Source organism: Melopsittacus undulatus, chromosome 1 (assembly GCF_012275295.1).
Source record: "Melopsittacus undulatus isolate bMelUnd1 chromosome 1, bMelUnd1.mat.Z, whole genome shotgun sequence".
Classification (NCBI taxonomy): domain Eukaryota; kingdom Metazoa; phylum Chordata; class Aves; order Psittaciformes; family Psittaculidae; genus Melopsittacus; species Melopsittacus undulatus.
The window spans coordinates 148,386,332-148,411,870 of record NC_047527.1 but is presented as its reverse complement, the minus strand read 5'-3'; the positions used below and the strand labels follow the sequence as shown (position 1 = coordinate 148,411,870).

General features: G+C 38.2%; 1 protein-coding gene across 7 annotated transcripts in view; it reads left to right on the top strand.

Annotated features, from left to right (window-relative positions):
* The window catches only part of EZH2 (enhancer of zeste 2 polycomb repressive complex 2 subunit), a 50,149-nt gene that overhangs the window by 24,040 nt on the left and 570 nt on the right, over positions 1 to 25,539 (top strand). For 3 of the 7 annotated variants that reach the window (XM_034061855.1, XM_031047991.2, XM_031047990.2), the window contains 16 exons: positions 1,695 to 1,811; positions 3,118 to 3,256; positions 5,589 to 5,732; positions 6,289 to 6,391; positions 6,983 to 7,146; positions 13,409 to 13,500; positions 14,760 to 15,000; positions 15,409 to 15,578; positions 15,948 to 16,042; positions 20,771 to 20,811; positions 21,817 to 21,942; positions 22,438 to 22,616; positions 23,248 to 23,343; positions 23,923 to 24,004; positions 24,772 to 24,852; positions 24,963 to 25,047. In XM_034061855.1, the coding sequence (XP_033917746.1) occupies positions 1,695 to 1,811; positions 3,118 to 3,256; positions 5,589 to 5,732; positions 6,289 to 6,391; positions 6,983 to 7,146; positions 13,409 to 13,500; positions 14,760 to 15,000; positions 15,409 to 15,578; positions 15,948 to 16,042; positions 20,771 to 20,811; positions 21,817 to 21,942; positions 22,438 to 22,616; positions 23,248 to 23,343; positions 23,923 to 24,004; positions 24,772 to 24,852; positions 24,963 to 25,047 (1,955 nt within the window). The remainder of the gene's footprint in view (positions 1 to 1,694; positions 1,812 to 3,117; positions 3,257 to 5,588; positions 5,733 to 6,288; positions 6,392 to 6,982; positions 7,147 to 13,408; positions 13,501 to 14,759; positions 15,001 to 15,408; positions 15,579 to 15,947; positions 16,043 to 20,770; positions 20,812 to 21,816; positions 21,943 to 22,437; positions 22,617 to 23,247; positions 23,344 to 23,922; positions 24,005 to 24,771; positions 24,853 to 24,962; positions 25,048 to 25,539) is intronic. The other 4 variants (XM_031047993.2, XM_005148003.3, XM_013128748.3 and 1 more) reach the window with 3 other exon arrangements.

Here is a 25,539-nt window from a genome sequence, read left to right as displayed (position 1 = left end):
ATTGGAACTCCACTGCTTGATTTAGGATTGCCATAATTTATAGCAAGAGAAGTGAGACAAAAAAAAATGGTGGGGGGGTTTAAAAAATCCTTTAAGAATCTCTATTTTTTCTTAATATGCTGAATTCCTTCAGAGTTGCAGAGGCCACTGGCTAGAAATCTAGTGACCTGATAGAAAGGTTTTGTGAGAGCCTTCATGTGTTTGGTGATGCCTGCAGAACATCAGTGGTGACATAGGTTTTTTGTCGATGGATAGTCCAGTCAGCATCAGCCAGAGACCATAACGTGTTTTGTGCTAACCTCATAAACATTAAGCTGAATTCCATCGCAAAACAATGGGGCAATGTGACTGAGACTTGGTACCAAACAGTCATTTTGACATGGGTCATTAGTCAGGCTGAGATTTCCAGTTCCAAAGATAAAAGCAATAATAGTTTTAGTTTATATTTTTCTTTTTAAAATACATGAAAAATATGCTAGATGGCTGCTAGCTAGAAAGTTAAACATTAACCTGAAATGGAAATAAAGCGCTAGCATAGGACAGTATCTTGAGTATTGTTATCCACAGCAGAAATCTAATTTCATGTGCTGCAGATTGAAAAAGAAAAGAAATAAATCTGGCTTGTGTCATTCTACCGGGGTACTGTCTCTGTATACTGTTTGTTACATTACTTTGTGTATTTCTTTAGAAATGTGAAGCTCTGTTCATCTTTCCCTTCTGGAAAGGAGAAAGATCTTTTGTCTCCACTTCCTTTTTTCCTTTCAGGTAGCTATGATAGCTGTTCTAAACTTTGTTTACCTACCTCCAAATCCTCTTTGTTGTACTTTCCTTAGCTTTGTATGTCCCTGTCTGCTTTTGTTTGTAACTTGTCTTCCAGAGTTCTTCATACTGCTGTCCAAGTACTTGAGAAAAGTTGATCTGTATCTGTTACCCATTGAATAGATACAAGAATAACCTCGAAGCTGTATTTCTATGACATGTTTATCTGTTGGAGGCTATATAACCTCTGAATATAAATAAAAATCAAGTCGTAGAGCTGAAAAGTCATTGGTATATCCAGAGTTGCATATTAAGAGTTAAATTTTCATTTTTCCTTAGTAAATAGTGAGCATAATCAAAGGCTTGATGTTAAGATAAAGAGGCATAATGGGGAAACAGGGCAGGAGTTAAAATATATGGAGAATTTATTTCCATAGAAGTCTTGCTGGCATTAAAGTAAAATTTAAGTTTTTTAAGCCCATAAATAAGTGATTTCTGCAGTGTATTGTTCTAGAGCCAGGGGAATTCAGTTGCTTCTCTGGTGACTTGAGTAAATACTCGTAACATTGTTGAGAGTATTAGCAGCAACAGGTGCTAAATCTGTTTTAAGATACCAAAGATAATTTGTATTGCAGGTTGAATGCTCTGAGTAAAATATTATCACAGCCACTTCTTACTAAGTGGGGAAAAAACCTCATGATCTATTAACAAAGGTATTGACACAGAAATAATTCTTACGTCTCTTTTCCTGCTAAACCTATTCTTACTGTTACACCCTAAAACCCTGAATGCATTTTTCAAAGGCTGATATGGCTAGTTTTGACAAACACTTTGAATTTTGTACATTGTAGAGTGGTGTTCTGTGATATTTTTTTCCTGTTTCTTTCAGTCTCTGTTGTTGCTACGCAAGTGTAACTTCACCCTCTTTTTTTCAGTGCTCTGTTACCAGCGATATAGATTTTCCAAAACAAGTCATCCCACTGAAGACTCTCAATGCTGTTGCTTCTGTGCCTATAATGTATTCTTGGTCTCCCCTTCAACAGAATTTTATGGTAAGTTCTGGGAGGAGAAATGTATGGAGGAAATAAACCAGCAAAATCTGTTGCCAGTAAAGCTCCATCTTTCTTGTACTGATAATAGGCAGTAATAATCAGAAATAGGGCCCCCCAGTAAAATAATAACAAAACCAAGGAACTTAGATTGCAAATTCAGTTCTCAGTGAACTGAATTAAGTCTAAAACCTTGCTGTAAAAAACACCCTAAGTTTATTGAATTCAGCTGACCAGCTCTTTGTGGCAGTTAACAAATGTAGATGTATTTAAAAGCATACAATTAGTGTAATGAGAAATGTTTTCTGGGCAAAATGAACGTGTTTATGCAATCAGCCTGCAGCAGAACAGTAATTCTTATGGAATAAAGAGAACTTAATCCTGAAATAGGCTCCCCACGTAATGGTCATTCTTACATAGCAACTGAATATAGCCTTTTCTTCTGATTAGCTTCACTGTGTAGAAGCCATAATATTAGATTTCTCATGTAGGCATTTGACTTGTTTGAAAAGCTTAGCTTATTACAAATCTTTGTCATAGCATTTTATATATGATCACCTTTGCTGACAGGTTATTATGATAATAGCAAGGTGATTTAAATAACCTGTTTTATCAGCATATGTACAGAGTTCTTCCACACATTTTTCTACTTGCTTTCAATTCATCAGTGTTTGGATAGTTTGCACTACTGCAGTATCATGATCAGCAGGAACATTTACATTTATTTTGTTAACAATAGAAGGGGGTTCTGCAGTATTGGAAGGTACAACTGAGAATCAAGGGCCATAAATTATAATGATAAAACATGGAAGTATTAATTTTTTTTAGTCTATATACAGATGCAAAAAAAATGACAGTGGAGTTCAGATTGAATTGTGAGGCATGTTTTTGTGCTTGCTGTTTAGACAACTTGAATTTAGAGCCTTTTGGTATCATATTTTTCTTATCTCTGGCAAAGCAATGAAGGGGAGGTTTCTGTTGCACATGACTGTGGAAGAGAACCAGGGCAGAAAGAATGAACTTATCATATGCAGGCTTCCCAAAGCTAAGTAGCTTAGTGTGGTTCAGTAGCAGAAGCTTTGTGGAAACACCCTGCTAATCTGAATGCTAGGTACTAGTGTCAGTATCTGGAGCTAGTCACCACTAGTATGTAAAATTGCTGAACAAAGATGGTCTTGTTTTATCTATCTAATTAATGGTAAATATGCTAAAGCAGTGAAGCCAGTTAGTTAACTGTGAAAATAGCAATGCAGAAATGCTCAATTGAAAGTGCAATTTAAAATAGTTTGCTTATACCTTTTATTACTAGGTAGAGGATGAAACTGTTTTACATAACATTCCATATATGGGGGATGAAGTGCTTGACCAGGATGGTACCTTTATTGAAGAACTGATCAAGAACTATGATGGGAAAGTGCATGGAGACAGAGGTGAGCCCAAACACTCAGGTATACTTATCACTTCTTCCTACATAAATAATTGTTGTTGATGTTGCTTGTTAAGGCCTGATGCTTGATTATTACAGTAGTATCTCTAGAATCCCTATGTTGCATAAACATTGGATATAAGACCTCCTTATTTAAATAAATTGTTTTGCATTTTTATAAGGCTGTGAAGTGGTATAGTAGCAGTACAGGGAAATAAAACAACTTTTTCCCTAAACTGTACACTGGTTCATCATCCCTGGCAGTGCTCAAGGCCAGGTTAGATGGGGCTTGGAGCAACCTGCTCCAGTGGAAGGTGTCCCTGCCCATGGCAGGGGGTTGGAACTGGATGAGCTTTAAGGTCTTTTCCAACCCAAACCATTTTGTGATCGTAATGCCTAGATGCAACTTGGAGAAGTTCTTGATCTTCAATTTTGTGCTCAGAGCTTTAGAATATAATAGTGTAATTTCTCTACATGTATCCCGCCCAGCAGAAAGTGGCAGGAGCAGTATGCAAGACTCATAATAGTGATATTTGCAAATGTGATTTAATAGAATAATATCTTGTGGGTTTTGTTTTTGTTTTTTTTTTATTCCTTTAGAGAAATTACCAGCTATTTAAAAAACCTCATTTCAAAAACCTCTTTTCTATAAGTCAGTTTATAGAGCAAAGTTGTGTCTTTCTGTTGAGACACTATATATATGTATATATTCCTAGGTGTTGCTTACCTCTTCTGCGTGGGAACTGGAGTACATGTGATTTCATATGCCTGTTAGTTTGTTAAAGTCTCAGTGAAGCAGCAACCTTTCACTTGCTCTATGTGCCCACTTAGAGCTAGCTCATACAAACCTGAACTTAACAGTTGTAAAGGTTTCTCTGACTGCTGTTTCCTCCTTCACAGAAACATTGCCGACCACTTTCTTCTTCCCTAAATGTGGCATTGTTTCTTAAAATTAATTATGTTCCTATTAATGCTGGAGTGACTGAGAGAACTGCAGTTTTGAGTACATGGTTTGCCACTCATGAAGGTTAAGCCTGAGGTTCAATAATAAATGCTACTCAGTCCTGTAGCAGTCTTGTTAATGTCCTCAGGATAGCTGGTGCCTTTAAATTTTATGAGGAATAGGAAATGTTTCATGGGGTTTTGCCTTTGGATATTTTTACAGATTTACTGATTGCTGACATCCCTGTCAGAACTGGTTACGTCAAAATGGTGACATGACTAGTAAATGTCTTCTATCATTGATTTATTATTGAGTCTAGCTTTACAATTGATTTTGTTTTACTGCCTTTGAGTCCCATGTTAATGATGGCAATTACTGTTCTTATGGATTCTTCAAAACTGTATATCAAAAGTAGAAGGAGTTTTTTCTTAGTCTTCTAATAACTACTATTGTTGTGTGACTGTCATTAAATGTAAATGCTGTGGGTATCTAATCCAAAGGCATTCCCATGTAGAAGTTAGAATTGTAAATTAGCTCTGTAATTGCACTTTTGGGAGAGAAATGTATACTGATCTGTGTATGTATATTAGGAGTTCTGTTTAAAACTTCTAAATTAAGTACCTGCTTGTTTTCATTGTCTACATAGGAATAAAACTATTAGTTTCCTTTAAGTTATAGTTTGACATCCAACTCCAGCCCAGGTTCAAAAGGATGATGATAAGCACTACATTTCCCACATAGTTCCCAGTTATTTTTTGGAAATAACAATGGTCTGTCAACACTAACTATGATTTTCTTCTCTGCAGAAATGCCTTATTGTCTATCTCTGCTGTCCTCTGAATTTCACAGCAGAATATAAGCTAATAAGCAGATATGCAGTATTATATCTTTCAGTTTTCTCTTGAAGTTTTTGTATTTAACTGTGTTCTTTTTTTATCACCTTGCCAGGGGTTGTGTAGTAGGGAAGTGAATGCAATGGAAATACCAACCTAAAATATCTTTGGGGATTCCCTAGCTGTCCAAGTATAGCTTCATAAACTGTTTCATGTATTTCCAGGCTGGCTTAACCCAACCATGCTGGAATTGGGATTCTGGCATAACATCTCTGAAACAGTCTAGCTAGAAAGAAGATATTTCTTTGTGCTTACTGAAGCACAGGGAGTTGGGAACAGAGAAATTTCAACATGTTTCCTTCTTCCCTTCCCAGCTGTCAGTCTAAGAAATAAATACTGAGTATTTTTAACTCTTCTCAGTTCATACACTGAAACAAAGAGGGGAAACCCACAAAATCGTTTTCCATCAATTACAGCATTTTTGATATACATAATTGAATTCAAGTGTAGGGAGGATTAAAAATACTTCATATACACCTTGTACTTTTCTGTTCACTCCCAATTTTGCTGAATTTCAGAATGTGGATTTATCAATGATGAAATATTTGTTGAGCTGGTCAATGCACTTGGTCAATATAGTGATGATGAAGATGATGATGATGGAGATGACAATCCTGATGAAAGAGATGACAAGCAAAAAGATCGGGAAGGTAACAGGATGGGTATGTCTGTCTGCAGACTTTACAAATTAAAACCAAAAAATGCTGTTTTTTAATCACTCAATAAATTTATTCAAACCTTCTACTTGATAGTGTTCAGGTCTAAAGTAGCACCATTTTCTTCATCATTTCCTTTGTCATTTAGTTCAAGAGTTGTGCAGAGAATACTATGAAAGGTGCTTTTGCTAATTTTTGTTTATCTGCATATTGAGACTGTCAAATGTACCAAAACAGAGTTGAGTATCGAACTAATAAATGCTTTGGTACTCCTCAGAAAATGCAATATCATTATTCTAAAGTAGGCAGAGTTCTGAATTGCCATCTCCATCTGCTGGTGAAATAATGGTTTCTCCAAATTTTACTAGTAAAGAGTTCTTTCAGCAGAAAAGATCACTTAATGCAGTTTAACTTGTGGGTCATTTAGAAATAAAACCCTTTTGCTTCTTTTTTTCTATTAGGATTTTGACGAAGTTCCCCTTTCTCTGAACACCTCCTAGAGGTAGCAAGGGAGCAGAAATATAATCTTTCTGTTTTCCAAATTTGTTTGCTTCTTTGACAGAGAAAGAAAGCCACCCACCTCGGAGGTTTCCTTCTGACAAGATATTTGAAGCCATTTCTTCAATGTTTCCAGACAAGGGTACAGCAGAAGAATTGAAGGAGAAGTAAGGAAGTATTTCTGAAGATATGTTGCTGTGCTGCTTTATGAAACAAACGATTCCTTGACTTCATTAAATACTGATTAATTTGAATTAAATTAACCAATATTTAATGGACTTCATTAAAAATCGGCTAACAGGTTTGTTGGTTAGGAATGGCCTCTCTTGCAGCTAGGTTCTGTGGCCATTGTGCAACTTTGCAAGTGATACTTGACTGGAATTGGCTGTTCCCACCAAGCCTTGCTTTCAAACTATTGAAAAGTGGTTGTGTGTGTTTCATAACCTATTTTTTTTTAAGTGGTAAAATAAAAACTTTTCTTAAGAAAAGAGAAGTTGTCTTTTTGGAGTTAATGATTAATATATATGAGGAAATGGTGGTCCAGGAAGTAAATGCATTCTTTTTTAGCCAATTTTATATTTGTATCAATGAATGTGGAATTAATAACTTGTCACGTCACTGACAGATTGACCTTTCTAGCTGGGATATACTTCTTACATTCCTTCTAATTTGCCACTGAAAAGGCAGAGTGGTACTGGAATCAAAATTACTTCTTTCTTATTATACTGAATAAATACAATTTCTTCCTTTCTTTCAAGATACAAAGAACTTACTGAGCAGCAGCTTCCTGGAGCACTTCCTCCTGAATGCACACCAAACATAGATGGACCAAATGCTAAATCTGTTCAGAGGGAGCAAAGCCTGCACTCTTTTCACACCCTCTTCTGTAGACGCTGTTTTAAATATGATTGCTTCTTGCACCGTAAGTACAATTATAGTGCACTTGTATAGCTCCTAATTTTTGCAGGTTGAAAAACTTTAAAGTACCATAAGATGCAATACAGAAGGAAGGAAAGAAGGAAAAAATTGTAATAATACCACTAAAGTTTTTGAAAACAACTTGTTCATGTTGACATAATTTAGCAGTGAAAACTAGACCTCAAAAAACTGAATGCAGCTGTTTGGGGTGGTTTGTTGCCCTTTTTGCACTTAGCAGTTTGTATAGACTTCCGAGCTTGGACCAACCTGTAACATTGCTTGTCTTATAGTTCTCAAGAAAACTTACATTGTTTTCTATAATTTCCTGTTTGTGGATGGAGAATAAATTATATTCCTCCATACAAATACCTGGTTATTCATCAGACTTCTTTAATTTTCCAGCAGGGAGGATGAATAAGCATGGAGAGTTTTATCTTTTATTCTCTGGGGTTATTTTCTAGCCACTTTACTTGTACATGATGATTTGAAGAATTGTTTCAGACAGTTGAATTTAGAAATTGTGATATCCTTCCATTGAATTACTCTTGTGTTGTCCCATTCTTTGGGGGGAAGGTTTTAACAAGAGGTTTAGCAGTGATGTTAAGTTTTGCAAAGTATGAAGAATAAAAGAGCTTCTGAAGTGCTACTTGAGGTAATTCTTTCTCTAAGAATGAAGTCAAATGTGAAGGAGAACCCAACAGTCAAATATGAAGTGATTTGACTTGTAGTTAAATACTGTGATGCCCTCTCTTCCAACTTAATTTTCTCTTTTGACTGAACTCAACTGTTCATTTGCATGTTCCACTGTGAGTGTGCATGCGTGTTTGTTTGGAAATCTCTGTGTTGTTAGCAGCTCCTCATCTAGCACACATGCCTGTATCTGTACTTCACACTGAAGGCTCTCCACAGTGCTAGTTTTTGGTATCCTTTAGTTGCCTTTCAGTCTGAGGAGGAACTGGAATTGTTCTCAGCAGGTGGGATGGAGGGAAGCTTTTCCTGTTCCTAGTTTCTTTAGTATTTGTGGATTTTGGAGTTAGGTCTGTTAGTTTCACTTTCTCCTTGCAAGCAGGCCTTGCTTGAAATGCAAACAAAGATGCTCTTACTCCTGAATGTTGTTTAAGAACAGTAAGCTTCTGAAGGTATATAGCTGCTGCCTTGTCCAGTCAGCTTCAACACAGTGAGTTCTGTCAAGCTGTAGTTTTTGTTTAGAAGTACCTTAGTTGCCTGGATGATTCATTCCAAGAAGTGCTGTGTGTAGCCCTAGTTGGTAGGACAGGGAAGTGAAGCTGTATGCTGCCTCTTGGCAGATCCATTCATCTGGCTTGACAGATATTCTTGACACTCTCAATAGTCTAGCAGGGTGACTGAATGCCAGTCTAGTTTGATGACTTTAAAAGAATTTTGGATTTTAAGTCCTCAAGAAAGCTTTGTCCAGACGTAGTGAGAACGAACTTCTAGTAGCACCCAAGAAGACTTTAGGTACTGCTGCAGTGGTGGTTTTAGGCCATTTTTCTCATTAATTTTATAAACTTGTAAGAGTTTTCCAGTGAAGATACGAGCTCCTCTAAAATACACATGTGTTTGATTACTTCCATAGTTTATGTATATTTGCCTTTCATAGTATTTTTTGCAGGTTGTTGGGAGTAGAACTTAAAGTATCCACAGACCACATTTTCATGCCTGCTACTCTGAAGCTTGGTATTATAGATTTGAGTCCACAGTTTCGAGGACCCCAACTCTGAGACTTCTTTTGTTCTGGTGCTTTGAAGGACAGGTTCATAGTGTTGTTCATTTTGGTATGTTCTTAAGTGTGAGATTCAGCCAATGACGAAGTCCAGAGTCATGTCACTGATGTGCTGAAGGACCTCAGTTCTCACACTAGGAGCATCCTTTCAGTTCTGTGTTCATAACCTTCAGATTGAAGACAAAGTGTTTATGCTAAAACACTGCCTAAATTCTTGTTGCTGGTGATTTTTTGATAAGTCCTTTAGGTTAGTATTCTTTCCAAGGTGGTGCGTGTCCAAGGCTTCATTTTAAATCATGCCTCATACTTAAAAAGGCCTAAACCTTAAGGTATCTCTTCAGATTTTCAGGTTCATAGCAGAAAGAAGGAAGAATAATATTTCCACTGTGGAAGCATTCAAGGTGTACCTTTGTGTCAGTATGAAACTACTGGTTATGATAATGCTTTTCATGACAGCTTATGCAGCACTTGCATTGTCACTGATAAAAATGCATCATTGCAAAGGCATCTCTTGGCGCTTGATTTACACAGTCACTATGTAGCCTCCAGCCTGGACACTGAAAGTAAAAAAACAGTGCTTCAGTTACCATTCCCTGGAGACATACCCAAATCCCACCACTACAATGCCTGGTCACTGCTTTGGACTCATTGCTTCCTTCTGCTTTTTGTTTTTGTAACAGCAAAGGAAGAGGATTGCTTCCTGTCTTTGTGTGGTGTGTCTGTCTGTCTGTGTGTTTGTCTAGAGCTAGGGATCTGAGAGTGCCAATTGTAAGACCTCTTTGCTTGCTGTGAAATCTTAAGGCTGTTGGTCAAATCCATCAGATGCTTTGCCGGGAATAAGTAATTCATCAAAAAAAGCCTGCTCTGATGATTGGAAGGCTTCAGCAGCAGCTTTCAGTGTCTCTGCAACAACTACAATATTTAGCTTCTTTAAAAAGTGTATAATATTACTAGCACCCTGATCAGTTGTTCCTATGTTCTACTTCTTCCAATCACCAAGAGCTAAAGGGTGATGTCCTGGCTTCTGCAGATGCTCTTTTTGATGACTTACTTTGGGAATGTGGTGGGCTGTAGTGATTGGATTTGTACTTTGAAAGCTACAATTCTCTGGAGAAGGCAGAGAATTAAAAAAACACCAAACCCAAAACAACTGAGGAATTCTATTAGGTCTGGGTTCATTTCCTGGAATTGCCCCTTCTTAGAGTCCGTTTTTGTTACTAGCCTTATTTTATGGAGTTTCCAATCTTTGTTCTAGAGGATTTGGGTTAAATATTGGAAAAGTTATCATTAGACTTTTAACATGTCAAGTCCTCTTGACGACCTGGCGATCCCTTTATGTGCAGGTGATGACATTACTGAAAAAACTTGTGTACCGACTTCATTTGCTGGCAGCAAGGAATTATGCCTAAATGTCTGGACTAACAAAGAATTTAGAAGAAGGAAAAATATCAGGTAGGGAGAATTTCCCAAATAGCTTGACTGTGAAGCAAATGTACAGTTCAGGCTAAACTCTTGCCTGGGTACTTTCACGTTATGAAAAATACCAGAATTGAGTCCATTGGGAATGAGACAGGTAATAAATCTCGAAGACAGAAAACATGCTTAGTGAAGCAGTTTTAGAATTACTTTCTTAAGGAAGTTATTGAAGAAATATGGAGTTCAGTTATTTAGGAAAGTCTGCAAAGTCTTTGATTTAAAAAAAAACCCACCAAACTAACAAAACCTACTGATATTTGCACGACTCGTAATGCAGCTATACAAAGAGTTTTATTCTTGTTCTGGGTCCTTTCATTGTAAGAAGCCTCCCAGAAAATACCTCACAACAGTGAGGTGGATTCTGACTGTAGCTGTCAGTACTTAGACTATATTGTTCTTTTTTGATGTAGTGGAATACAATATATGCTTTAATATTAAGTGTCAGTGTATTTTTTGAGGTCTTGCTGGTTTAAAAAGTCAAACATTGATTTGTTTCACTGTGTTACAAACTAAATGTTTCTTCATTGTCTAAAGGAAAACAGGGTTTGTTTTTTTTTTTAAACACTCATTTTAGGACCTAGCACAAATGAACTCCTGAGAGAAACCTTTGCATCTGCGAAATACATGTGAAAAAAATAGGTTTGATTTCTGCACATTGCAGCAGGACGATGTGGGTCATGGCTTGCAAATCTCTTCCTGTTCTTTTGCCTTGTTGCAAAATGATTTTCCTTGTGGTTGAAGAGAGTGTAAAGCCCTGAATGAATGAAACAGTATATTGTGCAGGTCTAAAGGTGCAATGTTGAAATGTGTGGGTTTTTTCTCCCTGCACGTTTGAGTGGAGGGGCTCCCATCATCTCATTTTTTCCTTAAAGCTGGAAAAAGGTGGAATATCTTTGCATTAAATTGCAAGCTTTCTTTGTTATTTAGCATATTTTACCTACAAAATGTATGAGCGTATTGAAATGCATGAGGAGTGACATATCATGTAAAAGCTGGAATGTGGGGGAAGAAAAAGTAGCAACAATACGCATAAATTATATTCCTATACTTGCTTGCAAATAATTTTTACATATCTGTATGTCCATATGTGGTAAATTGAAGCTTTTTTGTGATTCCAGATTCATAAAGTGTAGTGTATTTCTCTGGAGAAAGTGATGCAGTATTGATTAGTGATATTTTTATACCGTTTATATGTTTTTAAGGAAGCTTTCAAATAATACATTGCTTCCCTGAGGTTCCCATGTACTCTCATTAATGCAGGCACTGCATTATAGAATTTATGATTTGATTTCCAGTACACCTTCCCTTATGGGAGATGAGCATGAAGTGATGGTTCCAAGATGGAGTGGTTTCATTGGAGAAGCTCTCTTATGAAGAAGTATTTGTCACTGTTGGTCACCCTCCCCACTGGTGCCAACAAGTGCTTGTGGAGGATCACTGCAATGCGATTTGCTTTATAAACTTTGCCTGTGAAAACACAGGAGATCTGCCCACACTCTTTAAAAGGGAAGGAACTGCATTTGGAAAGTTCAGTCTTGAAAGCATAGTGAACTTGCAAAGAGAAGCCTTGTGTACAATCCAGAAAGAGATAAGGAAAGCCTATGGTGGTGGCTTATTGAAGGGAAAGGATGTGTGTGATATTGGTATGGAACAGCCCTTATGGATTAATATAGGTAACAGGGTAACATTCTTTCAGATTAAACATTAGCACTTTTTATTCACTGGGTGTTGAAAAACTGGGTTACAGCTCCCTATCTGCAACTGTGGTGAAACTGTAGAAGTGCTTTTACAGTGCTGGGAAATCGTGTTTTCAGATGGGTGTCTTTTGTAGGTCCTCATGGAGCATTAGGAAACAGGCAGCTTTCATTGAGTAGTCTCTTATATTATTAGCTTGAGTATGGTCTGTATTTTTGTCCCTTGCAGTTGTGTATGACACTGTTTAACACACTGGGCTGGGGGGGAATATTTATTTACACACATATATGTATATTTATATAAATATATTTAATATATATAAAAACAAAAAAAAAAGCATGGTTTGAGCATGGAGGAATTCTTGTTAAAAAGAGAATTGCAGAAAATTAATGATGGTATTTTGAAAAGCTCCTGGTAAAATCTGGGGCCATGGATAAGAATTCTGGTGAGAATCTAGCTGCAGGTTTTCCAGGCCTCAGTTAAATAAGGGATACAGAGGAGTTACCAAGACTTCCAGCAGAACTGGGAAAATCAGTGTCTCTGAAAACATTCTGCTGGGAGGCAGAGACTGCATGGGGAGAGAGCTGGTAGAGATGAGCTCTGGCAAATGGAATGGGTAGGAAACTCTCATCCTGTTATAAAGGTGCTCATGCCCAGTTCTGCTCTATTCCAAGTCACTGTTCTGCAACTGATACAGAGCTACTTAGTCCCTCAGATACATGAGCAGATACTTCTCTGCAAGTTGCAGGCATCACTGTGGTTGTTCTGATCCACAGTGCTTTGCAATGCTAACTTACCTTGCAGCTGGGATATGGGCACTGAACTCTTACCACCTGTCAGCTTATTTGGAATGCTGATACACTAGTAGAGTAAAATGCTTATGTGTCCTTCCCTCTAACAGAAATGAAAAGCAGGCCCATTGCCTTTCCAAAGTGTGTGGGGTTGGATTTTTTGACAAGATAGTAATTGCACACCTGAATCTTGCTGGTTGAGAAAGGATCATACATTAATAGGGGAAGCACTGAATAATTCTGTTTAAGATGGTAATGAAACTGAAGTGTGCTCTGCTTGTTGGGAAGGGAGACATAGCAAGTCTTTCTTGATACGTGAAACAAGTGGGATGATCGTGTTCACTGATGTAAACAGGCATATGCGAAATTTAACCATGTGCTGTCTCTGTATTTAAGTGGTAAGTCAAATGTCACTAGATGGGTTTTATTTTGTAGGGTTTTTTCAATTTCTTATAATTTTTATTCTATTTTTAGTAAAGTCTTGGCAAACCTTGTTTGAGGTTAGGTTATGAATGTATTTTCTTATTAAAACTTATAAATGTGATATTTTGATTCAACAGCATTCCATGCAACTCCTAATACTTATAAACGAAAGAATACAGAAACAGCATTAGACAATAAGCCTTGTGGACCGCACTGTTATCAACATCTGGTAAGATAATTTCATATATTAGAATTCACTAAGTGCTAGTGCTAGCAAGCTACACTTGTAGTGTAAGGACATGGTGAATCTATGCTAGTGCATATACTTGTGGGCCACTTGCAGTCAAGTATGTTATTTTCAGCTTGTGCATAAGAAAAGAGGTGACTTGCAATCATCAAATGAAAGTCTAAGTATGAATAATTTCAGCTCTATTAGGTGTAGCCTAAGATAATTGTAAGGAAGAAAGATTTGCTTCCTAGTAATGTGTTGTTGCTATTGTGTACAATTTAGTCAAAGATCTGGGTCTTGCAGACTTTTAGTTCTCTTGTAAGTAAAATTGCAACTCAAAATGATAAACGTATTTTAGTTTGCTGAAGGCAGATTCTATCCAGTATTTGTGCTCTTCAGAAACAACAGGATAGAAGTTAATAAGGTGAAATCCTTAATAATATAATTTCAAATCTCTCCCATACTTCTCCTAATTTTTTTGGTAGGAGAAATCATCTAATTTTCCAATCTAGAAATTGGCTATGTGTTGTCAGACCCTTTTCCACTAGAAAACAAATTACCAGTGACTGCATTTTTTAAAATGCAGAATGCATATTGTTTAAGTGTCATGTGCAAGGAGAGTTCTTGTATTTTGAAGGGTATTCTCTGTGACAAATTCTCTTATTTATTGTCATCTAGAAAACCAGAAATTTTCTATTGAATTGTTTTTCCACTTGGCAGGCAAAATGAAAGTGGAACTCAAATACTGACATAAATGCTTTGTAAATGTAGGATTGGGGTTGTTTTCATTATGGCATCAGAAATATTTATGTTAATAGTTAGAGTACATTTAACTGGAATTTGTGTGTATGTGATTAATTTGTAGAATGATGCAAATAGAATGTGCTCTCCCCCAGTCCCTGACACAGGTGAAAACCATTTCTCTCTTTGGACTCTTCACCAGGGACTGTAGCAATAGGACAAGGGGTGATGGGCTCAAACTGAAACAGGGTTGTTGAGGTTTTATATAAGGAAGAAGTTCTTCACTGTGAGGGTGGTGAGGTACCGGAATGGGTTGCCCAAAGAAGTGGTGAATGCTCCATCCCTGGCAGGGTTCAAGGCGAGGCTGGACAGAGCCTTGGGTGACTTGGTCTAGTCTAAGATGTCGCTGCCCATGGCAGGGGGTTGGAACTGGGTTATCTTAAGGTCCTTTCCAAACCAAACCATTCTGTAATTCTATGATAATTCTTTTACTGAAAATAGTAACGTTTTGTGTTTAGGAAGGTGCAAAGGAGTTTGCAGCTGCCTTGACCGCTGAGCGCATAAAGACACCACCAAAACGCCCCGGTGGCCGTCGGAGGGGAAGACTTCCAAACAACACCAGCAGACCTAGTACGCCAACAATAAATGTGTTGGAATCTAAAGACACAGATAGTGATAGAGAAGCTGGAACTGAAACTGGAGGAGAAAACAATGATAAAGAAGAAGAAGAAAAGAAAGATGAAACATCTAGTTCCTCTGGTAAGGCTAGTCAAGGCTTCTTTATTCAGTTTGCTGCAGTGCTCAAGAGAATTAAAAACAAGTTGAGCCAAGTGATCCTAGAAACCATGTATTTGGAATGTATGGATCTGACTCAAAAGACAGGAATAACATCAGCTTACAAAGAGAAGACTAAGAAAATTTCCAGATTGTCTCAATTTATGTATGGGGGTGAGATCATGTGATTTCAGTAACTACTGTTACCTAGTTTTTAACTTCTTGAAGGGGTATGTGGAAAGTGCTGTATGGTTGTGGCACTTAAATTAGGAAAAACAAACAGAAACCTGGGATATATTTAAGGACAATTAATTATTAGACATTTTTAAAGGCTGTATAAGATTTTTGGAACATGGCCTTCCATTGATTCGTACTCTCAATTATTTATTACAGAAGCAAATTCTAGGTGTCAAACACCAATAAAGATGAAGCCAAATATTGAGCCTCCAGAGAATGTGGAATGGAGTGGTGCAGAAGCCTCAATGTTTAGAGTTCTTATTGGCACCTACTATGACAACTTCTGTGCAATTGCCAGATTGATTGGGACCAAAACGTGCAGGCAGGTAAGAAGGGAAGCTACTTACTAAGGATGATAGCACTTTACTTTTAAAACTGAAGTACAGAAATACTAGTATTGATTACTAAAAGAGAAAATTAATGAATTTTCTTGGTTTTCCCAAGAATGCTATGATCCAGAATTCATGCCACAAGTAGATAAAAGTTAGTTTTAAAACTATTTTAAAATTAAATTTACAGGAGGCTTAAATTAGACTATCTGTTGTTAAATGACAACTTTAAATGTATTGAAAAGAGACCATGACTGGATATAATCTGTAAGTTGTTGGTTGGAGGAAATCATACTAACTTGGAAAATGAGCAACTTTCTACCAGTGAGAGATTTATTGTGGATGTATTATGGTATCTCTTGTTAGGTGTATGAGTTTAGAGTAAAGGAATCTAGTATTATTGCTCCAGTCCCTGCTGAAGATGTTGATACTCCTCCCAGAAAGAAGAAAAGGAAACACAGGTAAATCTGTTACTAAATAACCTTAGCATAACAATAAATTTGAGATACAAGGGATCAGAATAGAAAGTATTTTGGAGGAAAAAAGTCATGCAATTCTTCACCTTTTGCTTCCAAAACCAAAATTTGCAGCATTAGAGCAGAGTGGTGTTTTGGTTTCAGACAAAAGTCTTACTGCATTGGCAAGTGTAACCTTCCACTTCTCTTACCCTCTCCCTTCCTTTTAATCTCTTTTACAGCCAGATTCTTCTAGGTGTATTGCTGCAAGTAGTCAAAATAAGTTAAATTAGAAATTCTCTACACAGCTTGTTGTAACATTCAGGATATTGTGGTATAATTTTGTTTGCAGCAATAAATCATGAGTTTTAGAAGTGTTATAACGGGATTCAATAGTGATTATATGGTATTTCCTAAATTAAAGCTTATGGGTTTTTTATGGTGAAGCGTCTTCCATTATGATTCAGATGGTCAGTAAGCAAGAGCGTTTTAGCAAACTAGAGGATTGCCTTTTTCTTTTAAGAGACTATTCCTTTGTAGAAGGAATTGTAGTCAGTTTTGTCATCAACTAGAACTTTAAAGGACCAAGTTAACAAGTTATTTGAAGTGAAGCTACAACAGAGAACAAAACCAGGCCTTTTGCTTGAGCCACAAAGACCATCTGATACAATTTCTGTTGAAATTGTGAACTCAGTGGCTGCTGTCTGTCAGTGAAAGCCATTTTTTCTTTGAGATTTGAAAAATGCAACTCTGTGCTGAGTAGTTTTATTCCTGGGGATAAAAACATAGGAGATAAAAAGCTGACTGAAAATTAGCAAGGACATATCTTTCTGCAAGCAATAAGTACACTTTTTTTTCTCCATAAGGTTTCCTATTTCTCCTTTTAACTTCCCTTAGTTCCCCCAAGTTTGTTGTTCCAGTTCTTCCAGTTCTTATCTCTTAGCTTGCCTAAGTATACTTAGTATTTCCAGGCTTAGGTAAATCCCTGCTACTGGCTCAGAGATACTGTTGATGTGGAGTAGCATGTTTCTGCTTTGTAGCAGAGAGGCAAGTGATGCAAGTTAGGGAAAGATTCAGTGAGCATCTGGAAGAGATCCTATTCACACCAAAAGCTATTGATTTAATGCTCTCGGCACAGTTTTCAAGTTTTATGGGCATTTGGTGGGCTTGGCTGTTTAAATTTGGAGTCATATTAGCTATACTGCAACTTTGGGAATTAGTTTTCTTTCAGATTGACACAGCTTGCTATCAAAATGGTGCCACTACATCTGTTTGAAAAGAGCAACTAAAAGGCTCAAATGTATTTTGAAGCTGAAGTGGATTGTATGGTTACCATGTTGACATTGTTTTGAAGGAGTTTTGAGACTTTTAGGGGTATGTTGTTTAGGGTTTTTCCTCAAATAAGTAAACCCAGATACCATTACATGGGATTTCTTGATGTTGTTTTGTTATTAGTTAACAATATAAAAACTTTTATGCTAGCAGTTTAGTTTTTGAAGTGACTTTTAATTCTTTTAAATCTCCTTGAAGGAAGGAGATAAATCCATTGATTTTCCAGACTATGTGGCAATCCAGCTGTCTCCATTCTTCTGTGTGCAGTAGTCTTACAAAGGAAAATCATTTAGCCCATCTACATACTACTGTAATCTGAGCACTCTAAAGGTGGCACAAAACTAGCACAGAATTAACTAACATACATTGATATCATTGGCGTGTATTTCGAGTTTTCAGTGCTGCTTCTGGTAGCAGAGTATCCCTGTGCAGAGAAAGAAATGCTATTGTTACTTCTTCCAAAGAATGTATTCCTACTGCCTGATAAGCTTACAGCAGTGCCTCCTGAAAACACTGGTTGTTAGCAGAGAGGAGCAATATTTTTGACAGCTTCTGTCATAATGCTTCTGGAAACACTTGTTTTCTAAGCTGGCTATCCTGCAGATGTCAGGAACCAGATGTACATATCCACCTGCTTGCTTGGAGATCTGCCACTGAGTTTCCAATTTGCTGCCTTGTTTTTTACGATGCCTCAAGTCATGAGAGCTTTGTCCATTCTGTCTTTCCCTTTCCCTTGCTTCCTGGTGCATGGGACCAGATCTTGCATTTTGTTTCTGGCTGAGCTAGCAGATTAGAGGGCAGATAACTAAATTAGTCCACTTTTAGTATGATACTCATTCAGGCTTCAGCTTGTTTGCTAGCTGGTGGAACTTTGCGGTGCTTCCTGGCAGTTTTTGAAAGTTACTAGTCAATGGACGTACTATTTGTTTGTGCTAATCAAACCTCCTGTTGAATTGGTCAGTGTTGGCAGCTTGCTTCATGCTGTCTTCTGGCATTCCCCACAATTCATGCTTACACTGTACGTCTGCAGCTTCTTCCTTGCTAGGTTCTCTTCTTTCTTTGACACCAATCTTTTACAAGAGCAGCTAAGCTGATAGAATCATAGAGTAGTTAGGGTTGGAAAGGACCGTAATATCATCTAGTTCCAACCTCCCTGTCATGGGCAGGGATGCTTCACCCTATACCATGCCGCCCAAAGAATGTGTGACAAAGGATGCCTTTGCCATCGTGACTGTTGTGTTTGATTTTCTATCCATTATGAGATGTTAGGGTTAATGCTTTGATGGTGGCAATCTTTGTTATAATCACATGATCTTGTCCATACAGCCTATAGTTTTCCATGGAAACCAAAAAGTCTCAGGTGGCCACTGGTCAGCTAGTGGCATTTTATGTTTGAAGCATTAAGACAGTGTTTACCAAAGGAAAAAAAAATCATACTGATTTCTAATTAAATGGTGTTTTAAAAAGTCTAGAGACAGAAAGCTTTTAAGGGTTTGGTATGCTGGGAGGTCCTTATTATCTTGGATTGACAGACAAGCTTCTATGAAAGAACTGTTAAAAATACAGTATAAGCTACATAATCCAAATACCAGACAGAGAAAAAGGAAAAGTAGTTTGATGTGCATTAGAGTAATTCAAGTCAAAATTGCACCACTTCTTTCAATTATATGGGAACTGTCATCTTAGCAAGAGTCATCAACTCGTAACTCCTAAGTATGTTGGTAGCCTTTTTTTTCTCAAGTGAGTCACTCTTAGTAGAAATATCATCTATTTATTGCAGTACTCTGTAATGCTGATAGTCTTTGGGTTTGTTCCTTCCCCTTAACCTTAGTTGCTTGGACAAGTCTGCCTCTGTGGGTTTCTGACTTGTTTGAGTTCCTTCCAAGTCTTACAAGAAAGTTGGCTGTCAAGCACTTAACATTAAGTCTAACAGTAGAGCTTTGAAAGGGCAATTGCATAGAGAGAGAATCTTGTTTACCTAAAGCTGTTGTGTGTGTTGGGGGGGACCCAAGTAGAAATTGATATCTTGTTTTTATGGAAGAAGGAGCAGCTGTAACATCCTATTTAAGTACTTATAGCGGGAGATACTTTTTCAGAGTGCTGCATTCACTGAAAGGCAGAATAGCTTTCTAAATGTTCTGTGCTGGAGATTTTTGAGTATGTGTCTTGATGAGTAGTTTAGACTGTGAAGTAAACGTGCATAGGAAATGAGGTTTCTAGGTGTAGCTAGCTGTGTATTATGTCCAGGGAATGAGGATTCTCCCATGAGACTATGGGAGAGTTGCTATAGGACATAGTGAGGAAGCCAAAGAAGTATAAACATTGATTATGTTTGTTCACTGAAATTTGAGTGTTAACTAAAATGCCTAGAATTGAAGAAAACCTAAACCCATTGACTTCTCCGTACTTAAGCCTGGTTTCCCTTTTGGTACCTAAGGTCCAGTCAGGTCTTTTTGCTCAGTTGTGTCTGACAGGGCTATTCATGTAATAGTAGACATTTCCTGCCCAAAGACTTTGCAGTCTGAAATGCATACAAAATGAAAGGGGTAATTGTACCTTGCAAGAACTTTAAAGTATAGTGAGTTATGTTATGATAACCAAAAGCATGTTATTCTTGGGGGAAGGGGAACCCAACAAAAACCATCACCACACAACAAAACCACCACTTCTTGCAAAGGGAGAGAGCATGGCTGAGCTAACAAACAAAAAAGGGCACTGAAGGAAAACTAAGGATGTAAGAGAAAGGCATATAGAGTTTGAAGTAGAAGGGAAAAGGCTTAGCACTGTATTGACCAGTGAGAACAAACTGAGGAAAAGCGTGTCCAGCCAGAAGTGTTGTGTGTGGCTGTGCCACAGACGTGATCTCCTGCAGTCATATACTTATTGCTCAGTGGATGAAGGATAACCCTTGGCTGTGATCTGCAGGAGACAACCAGGGTGGTGCTGGGGCCAAGTCCTGTGAAGGAAGCTTCTGACAGACCTTCATTCCCCTATTTAAACACATCCTTACATATCTACAATTCCATGTCCTTCCTTTTGCTGCTGCTGCTGCCTGCTAGAAGCAGCTCCAGCAGCCTCCTCTATACCAGTTTTCCTTCAAGGCTATCTGAATTGAAGCATCTCTCTAGGCTGGGCTGGGTGGTGGCTGCTCATCTGTACAGTCCTGAGACTAGAAGAATAGTGTGTGTGGGGGGAGGGAGCAGCCTGCCAAGCCTTGATCTTGTCAGCTCCAAGCAACTGGGACAGGGAGGATCTGCAGCAACCACTTGTGACTTGTGCAGATCTTCCTGTCACTAGAAACTTTCCCATTTTAAGTCAAGTGGGGTGCAAGACACAGCTACCTTTCCCAGCCCATTGCAGGAGGAGTTCCTGTCAACCTTCTTGTGTTTTGTGTTTTTGCAGGTTGTGGGCTGCTCATTGCAGAAAGATACAGCTGAAAAAGGGTTAGCATATTTCTATTCAATTTATGTCCTGAACTTTTACGATCCTATTGTTGCTTTTTGGTTTTGTGGTTTTTTGGGGGGGGCTGGGTTCTTCAAACTATTTTATATGTAACATGGGGAGCTATGGATTATAGGGGATATAAAAAAGTAAGCTCTCATAACAGATATTGTAGGGACAAAAGGTACTGCTTGGGTTACACACCTGCAAAAGCCCTGTAGAATTCAATCAAAAGGGATGAAGGCTGAATTTACGGTCTTTCCAGTATGAACTTCTGTCTTTACTTCTCACTGAAGTATTAACAATAGCAGCTGCAATGAAAAGCAGCATTTGGGGGTTTTCAAACCAGTTTGCTTCAGAAATAGTTATCTGAAAAAATTCTTGCAAACCCAACACTAGCTCAGAAATATTAGCAGCAAATATAACTTATATAGCACCAAATTCTCCTAGCTGCTGTACAGGTACAGCTCTAGAGTTGTCCCTGGTAGTCTCTTCTTGCCTGTAAGATGCTAGCATTGTCTCTACTGGAAGATTGACTTGGGAAGGCACAGTGGTATAATGACCAGATATTGTTCTGCCAGTGTATCTGTTTGAAAGTCAGCTGTTGCTCAGAGTAAAAATTACTTGGGGTATTTGACCCAATTCACTTTGCTGAATATCAGTGTTACTCCAGAACACTGGAAATTGTACCACTGTAGTTTTGATTTTCAGTTTTCCACTGTAAGCAGGGCTCTGAGCATTTGAAGCAGCTCAGTCATGGGCAGAACAAAGTGCACTGGGAAGCAGGCAGCTAATGGTGACAAATACCTAACTGATGTTGCAGTTCTGGTTTGGTGGCTTTTGGGTTTTTGACACCACTCATTTTAGGCTTGGGATTCTTTTGGTAATTTTTGGGGTGTTTCTTAGTTAAATGACTAAAAGGGGATTTCTGCTTTCAAGAGTGAAGGGAACTGCCTGTTGTTTGCTTGCACCCTCCAACTTTCCAAAATGTTGCTATTTTTATTCAGATGGGTCATCGAATCATGTTTACAACTATCAGCCATGTGATCATCCCCGTCAGCCTTGTGATAGCTCATGCCCATGTGTAATTGCTCAAAACTTCTGTGAGAAGTTTTGTCAGTGCAGCTCAGAATGTAAGTAAAGCATTTAAAAACTGTCTATAAATTTCTCTCACCATCTCAAACATCTAGCTCTGTGCTAGAAGTCTGTCTGTACCATGGACTGTGTTTGCACAAAGCCATTGCATGAAGGCAGAAATAGTCTTTGGACTTAAAATAGAGGAATACTAAAGTAAAATCAGAGAAGTATTTGCAGTACTTTAGAATGTCCTGTACCATTGGCTATTGGGTGTTTTCTTTTAATATTCAGATGTGTTAAAATCATAGAATCCCAGACTGGTTTGGGTTGGAAAGGAGCTTAAGATCATCCAGTTCCAACCCCCTGCCATGGACAGGGACACCTCACACTAGACCATGTCACCCAAGGCTCTGTCCAACCTGGCCTTGAACACTGCCAGGGATGGAGCATTCACCACTTCTCTGGGCAACCTGTTCAACCTGCACTCTCTTAATTTTGCAATGCCATTTTTTCATACTTGCCCTTTTTGTTTTCTATTCATTCTTTTTTAGGCCAAAATAGATTTCCTGGATGTCGTTGTAAAGCACAATGCAACACTAAGCAGTGTCCATGTTACCTAGCTGTACGTGAATGTGATCCTGACCTCTGTTTAACATGTGGAGCAGCCGACCACTGGGACAGCAAAAATGTTTCTTGCAAGAACTGCAGCATTCAGAGAGGATCCAAAAAGGTAGCTGTACAGTTACATGCCTATTGCCTTGGGTTTGAGGTGGTTTTATATTTTCATGCCAGACAATGGGATTTTTTCCATTTCTTCATGCTGGCTAACAGGAAAAGGGAAACAAAAGAGGAGGTAACTGTCACTGACATTAGGTTGTAGATATAGATACTATTTCTTCCTTCACTTGTGGATTCTAATGCACAAACTTGTATGTGGGCTACCAGAGAGATCTCAAAAGCCTGTTCAGCTCTGTTAAATAAACAAACCGAGGTTTATTTCTCCTCAGGAACATCTTCTCACAAACTAGTCCAGTCCAATACTGAATTGACCAGTAGTGGGCTCCTGTCTGCAGACATTTTTAGTTCAAAGTCTTTATTATATGTTTGTATATAAAACACCCTCATTTCAAGGTTAAACTTTTTACTGGTTTTCAAGTACTTCACTTGTCTTTTCTTTCACATACAATTTCTGATCCACAAGCTGCAAATTTAGTGTGCATTTGATAATGAGAAGAATTTGTGTTTGTTTACTCTTCCCCAGCATATACTTCATTAAGTGATATACTTCAAACCAAAACCCACAACAGAAAGCCCAAACAAAAACCAGGCATGTCTACATTTGTTGGTTTTCTCTCCCACAGCACTTGCTATTGGCACCTTCAGATGTGGCAGGCTGGGGAATTTTCATCAAAGATCCTGTACAGAAGAATGAATTCATCTCTGAATACTGTGGTGAGGTAAGGATGGAGAACACTGGTTATGTATGAGTTTAATTGGTGAAGTTGTGTGTTGGCTGGGGACCAAGAGATTGTCTCTTGACTTGGTATCAGAGAGAGAAATGTGGCTGACTCCATATATAGTTACTGCTGGAGCTGGGAGCTTAATGTTGGAATATCACAAAAAAATTGACACAGGTTCTTGAGAGAATGAGAAGCTGGAATGTCATTTTTGCCTTAGATGTAACTTCAGTTCAGACACGCCTGGAATTCTGTGCAAAATCACGTAGGATAGTACTAAAATTCAGAAGGCATTTTCATTAAATCACATGCTGTAGTAATAAACCCCCAAACTGGGTTTGCAGTTTTGATTTTGAGATGAGAAGCAATTCTTGCTTCTGCTCTGAAAGAGCTTACGCATGCTAAGAGCAAGCCATTGTTGAATGGTGAGTGCAGGGTGCTTGCTGAAAACAGTACTTCAAGAATATTTCCAGTTGCAAAGAATAAAAACCTTTGGGAATGTCTGGGTTTTTTGACCTTAAGCTGCTATGGCTACCAAAGGGAAGAGGTGGTCTCTTTGACAAGTACTGTTTCTTTCAGATTATTTCTCAGGATGAGGCAGACAGAAGAGGAAAAGTATATGACAAGTACATGTGCAGCTTTCTGTTTAACTTGAATAATGGTATGTATGTGCTAGTCACACCCCTTGCAGCTTAGATCAAATACACATTTTGGGCAGCCTTGTTCTTTTGCAGGCAGCAGGTAACATGGAGAAGTGTTTTGTTCTTCTCCACATCTTTTCCTAGCTATGTGTGGACCCCTAATACCCACAGCTAGTGCTTTTCTTTTTTTCCTACATGTTAGGAAACATCACTACATCACTAAGTAGTAGTGACAGAGCCTATTACACAAGAGGAGAAGTAGTATTTAATGAAGTAAAACTATGTGCAAGCATTAAGTAGCCTAAAGAATTTAAAAGGCTTGCTGGGCATTGTCTGAGATAATTTTACTGTTAATTAAATTAGCAGTTAATTATGTTGGGATGAAAAAAGCCACATGGATCCATGGCATGTGGCTACTGCCACTTGAAGAGACAAATACCAACTGTGTTAAGTGTGAAATCATGGGACATACTTGAAAGCAGGAAAAGAGCTGCTTTATGTCAATGTTGACTTAGCGTATTTGTGGAGCTTGTCCTTGTGGAATAAAGTAGAGAATCTTCAAATGAGAAACTTGGGAAGTGCCACTGTGGCAGGAGATAAATGCAAAGCACAGTGTTGGGCAGCAGGAATATTTGTGTGTCTTGCAGAACAATAAAGCTGTTGTAGGATGATGTGCCAGCTCTCCCATGTGGGTAGCTGAACAGTTACCTTTTCCAGCTGCTAATATCCTAGCACTCTAGATATTAAGCACAAATGTGTAGATGTCATTCCTTTCTTCCCTCCCTAGATTTTGTGGTTGATGCAACACGCAAGGGCAACAAAATTAGATTTGCAAACCATTCAGTAAATCCCAACTGCTATGCAAAAGGTAAGCTGTACATTTGCTTGCTTTTAGCAACATGAAATGTTGTGGGCTGCTTAGAATACACATTTTTACCATTATTGTGTTAATATAAGTTTCAATTTCTTTTTACACAGTTATGATGGTTAACGGTGATCACAGAATAGGAATATTTGCTAAAAGAGCCATTCAGACTGGTGAAGAACTGTTCTTTGACTACAGGTTGGTAGATGGATTTTGTAGCTTCTTCCTATCCCAGGCTGGATTAGCTTTCAGTATTTCTGCCCAGCTCATCACTGCTTACTGTGCCTGCCTCCTTTATAGCATCAGGTCTCAACAGCAGAGAACCAGTCCCCTTGCACAGATACTGATAAGAGATAGTATACTAAGAGTGACTTGAGAAAGCAGCTGGTTAAGAGCTTTGCAAACTTGGGACAGCAGCTTGTATAGAGAAAAGTATAGTGACAAACAGGGACAAACCTGCACATCAACCTTCATCAGACTGGGTGCCCTTGGTACCATTTGGTGTTCAGAAATGGGAAGTATTCTGTGTTATTACAGAGAAGTGCTTGTTAGGGTTGTGTTTGTGATTTCCTCTGAAGTCATCTCCCTTAAAGAGAACTAAGCTGTCTAGTGATGATACTGTGTAAGTCAGCCTTGAGAAATGCAGTTGCTTTCCACTAGCCAAAAAGAACTTTAGCATTGCAAGATTCC